This window comes from Sinocyclocheilus rhinocerous, unplaced genomic scaffold (genome assembly GCF_001515625.1).
Source record: "Sinocyclocheilus rhinocerous isolate Xijiao unplaced genomic scaffold, SAMN03320098_v1.1 scaffold834, whole genome shotgun sequence".
In the NCBI taxonomy this organism is placed as follows: domain Eukaryota; kingdom Metazoa; phylum Chordata; class Actinopteri; order Cypriniformes; family Cyprinidae; genus Sinocyclocheilus; species Sinocyclocheilus rhinocerous.
The window spans coordinates 1924506-1927045 of record NW_015645089.1 but is presented as its reverse complement, the minus strand read 5'-3'; the positions used below and the strand labels follow the sequence as shown (position 1 = coordinate 1927045).

The 2540-nt window shown below is 35.0% G+C and overlaps 1 protein-coding gene across 1 annotated transcript in view; it reads left to right on the top strand.

Annotated features, from left to right (window-relative positions):
- LOC107705780 (kielin cysteine rich BMP regulator) overlaps positions 1 to 2540 on the top strand; it is a 16330-nt gene that overhangs the window by 8022 nt on the left and 5768 nt on the right. Inside the window, exons 9-14 of the mRNA XM_016509231.1 lie at positions 166 to 339; positions 430 to 512; positions 591 to 711; positions 1897 to 1979; positions 2186 to 2285; positions 2358 to 2446. Of these exons, the coding sequence (XP_016364717.1) occupies positions 166 to 339; positions 430 to 512; positions 591 to 711; positions 1897 to 1979; positions 2186 to 2285; positions 2358 to 2446 (650 nt within the window). The remainder of the gene's footprint in view (positions 1 to 165; positions 340 to 429; positions 513 to 590; positions 712 to 1896; positions 1980 to 2185; positions 2286 to 2357; positions 2447 to 2540) is intronic.

Genomic DNA, 2540 nt, shown 5'->3' with positions numbered 1-2540 from the left:
GGCTTTACTGACGAGATGCGCATGAAAATCGCATTCGATTATTTGCACAACCCTAGTATGTATGTATGTATGTATATTATATAAACTTATCAATTTTATGTATAGATCACACTTTGACTAAAATAAGTGCTACTAATGTAATCCGTCTCTCTCTCTGTTTTTCAGGCTGTATTTATGATGACGTTGAGCACCTTGAAGGCAGTACCTGGTTTGCATCCAGCAGTCCCTGCATGTCCTGCATGTGTGTGAATGGAGTGACCACCTGCTCAGAGGTCTACTGTCTGTCCACCTGTCTAAACCAGATCAGCGTGCCGGGCGAATGCTGCCCAGTGTGTGCAGGTACAACTACAATCCCTACAAACAGTTTCGTGCATGCATAGTTTTGCTTTGAAGGTCTTGAGTTTGAAATGTGTGTTTTTCTTCTGTCAGACTGTGTGTATGAAGGCCGTGTGTACGGCCCTGGAGAGAGTTTCCACCCCTCTGATGACCCCTGTCAGATCTGCATCTGTGAGGTACGGCTCATCACAACATGATGTGTGCATGTGTTGTTTTTCTTGCCTTACGGGTGTGTGTGTGTGTGTGTGTTGTAGGTGATGCCAGACGGGGAACAGCACTTGCGCTGTTACAGGAAGCAGTGCCCAAGTCTGGTGGACTGTCCTAAACACAACATCCTATACAGTGGCTCTGACTCCTGCTGCCCTGTCTGTGCACGTTAGTATGAACACTGCTGTCAGCAGATGCTTTCCATTGCACTGCTAGTTTTATCACTCCTTAGTCTCTTTATTCTCACATATTAATTGGTAGCAAAACCAAATGAAAAATGAACAAAAGCATATTTATTATAAATTATGTTTGTTCATAACACATTAATGTTAATTTATAGAACTTGAAATGTTAATAATGTACTAGTATATGTAGAAATTAACATTAATGATGCCTAATGCATTAACTAATGGTACGAATTGAACCTTGTTGAAATGATTTCTGTAACTGCAATAAAGCTCAAATTAAATAAAATATAAATAATTGATGAAATTTATACTCATTTAACAAATTTTAGCTTTTTAAGTTTGTTGAAATACTAAAATAACTTTTACTAAATAATAAGTCTAAAGCTTAAATAAAATTAAAGCTAAATATAAATATGAATAAACATAATAAAAATACATATAAAAAGCATAAGAAAAACTAATAAATATGACAAAACTAAAATGATAAAAAATAAAACTGAAAATAGCAAAATAATAGCCAATTTAAAGTATTAATGAATACTGTAATAGTATATAAATAATACTAAAATAACTCTGATCAGTTTAATTGTTATATTTAGTTTTTCTTTCTTAATTTCTATTATTAGAAATATATTTTTTTATATTTCATTTTATTTTTTATTTCATTTGAGGTGATAAAAATAAGTTTGTATTTCAGTTAAATTTATTCACTGTCCTGTCCATGTTCTTTTCTAATTTTCTAATTGAATCTAATTTTTAAAATGTCAAACTTTGAATCATCTTCACAACAGTGACCCATATTGAACAAACCATACTTTATTTATGTCAAATTAAATATGGCATGTCTTCTAAACAAAGATCTTTTAAGTCCTTTTTAAGATCACTTGATTAATTCATTGGATTTTTTACATTTTATTGATCTGAAAAGTATAAGTAAATGCAAAACTGCAATGCAAGACGCTTAAATAATCACATAAATTACATAAACATTTAGTCACTTAAAACAATTAATATATTTTATACCAAAATAAGCAACCTACACCATTATTAACCCAAAACACGACTGTCCTAATTTTAAATCCTAGTTCAGCTTCTCCAGATCATTTGATTTTAAAATTAATGTTCTTATAGGATGATAGTTTTATTCTTGTGGTTTGTGTTTCAGAGCCCCTCAGTAACTGCACAGCTACACTGATCGGTAATGAAGTGTTGGCCACTGATGATCCGTGTTTTACCTGTCAGTGCAAGGTATATAAACACACACACTACTGTTTTAAAAAGCCATGTGCGTTGATAAAACTGCATGTTGTGTTCACTTGTGTTATCTTTTACTAATATTTACATTTGTTTGATGATCTGAAACATTAAAGTGTGACAAACATGCAAAAAAATAAGAAATCAGGAAGGGGGCCAACACTTTTTCACACCACTGTATGAGTAATGTGTTTGTGTAGGATTTGACGTGGACATGTATCCATCGGGGCTGTGCTCCTCTCAGCTGCCCTCCGGCCGATCAGCACACACCGCCGGATTCCTGCTGCCCCGTCTGTGATGGTAAAGAGTCTCTCTATCAGAAACAGTGCAACGCTGTACATGTGTGCTCATCAGTATATGTGTGTGTCTCAGAGTGTGTATTAGAGGGCAACCAAACCCGCGTGTCAAACGGCCGGAGATGGACAGACAAGGAGAACGAGTGTGTCACCTGCATCTGCAATGTGAGGAAAACTAACATTTAATTGTCAGGAAACCATTTCAGGAGAAACACAAACACAAAACTTTTTTTGGGGGGGGGGTTTGTTTGATGTGAGA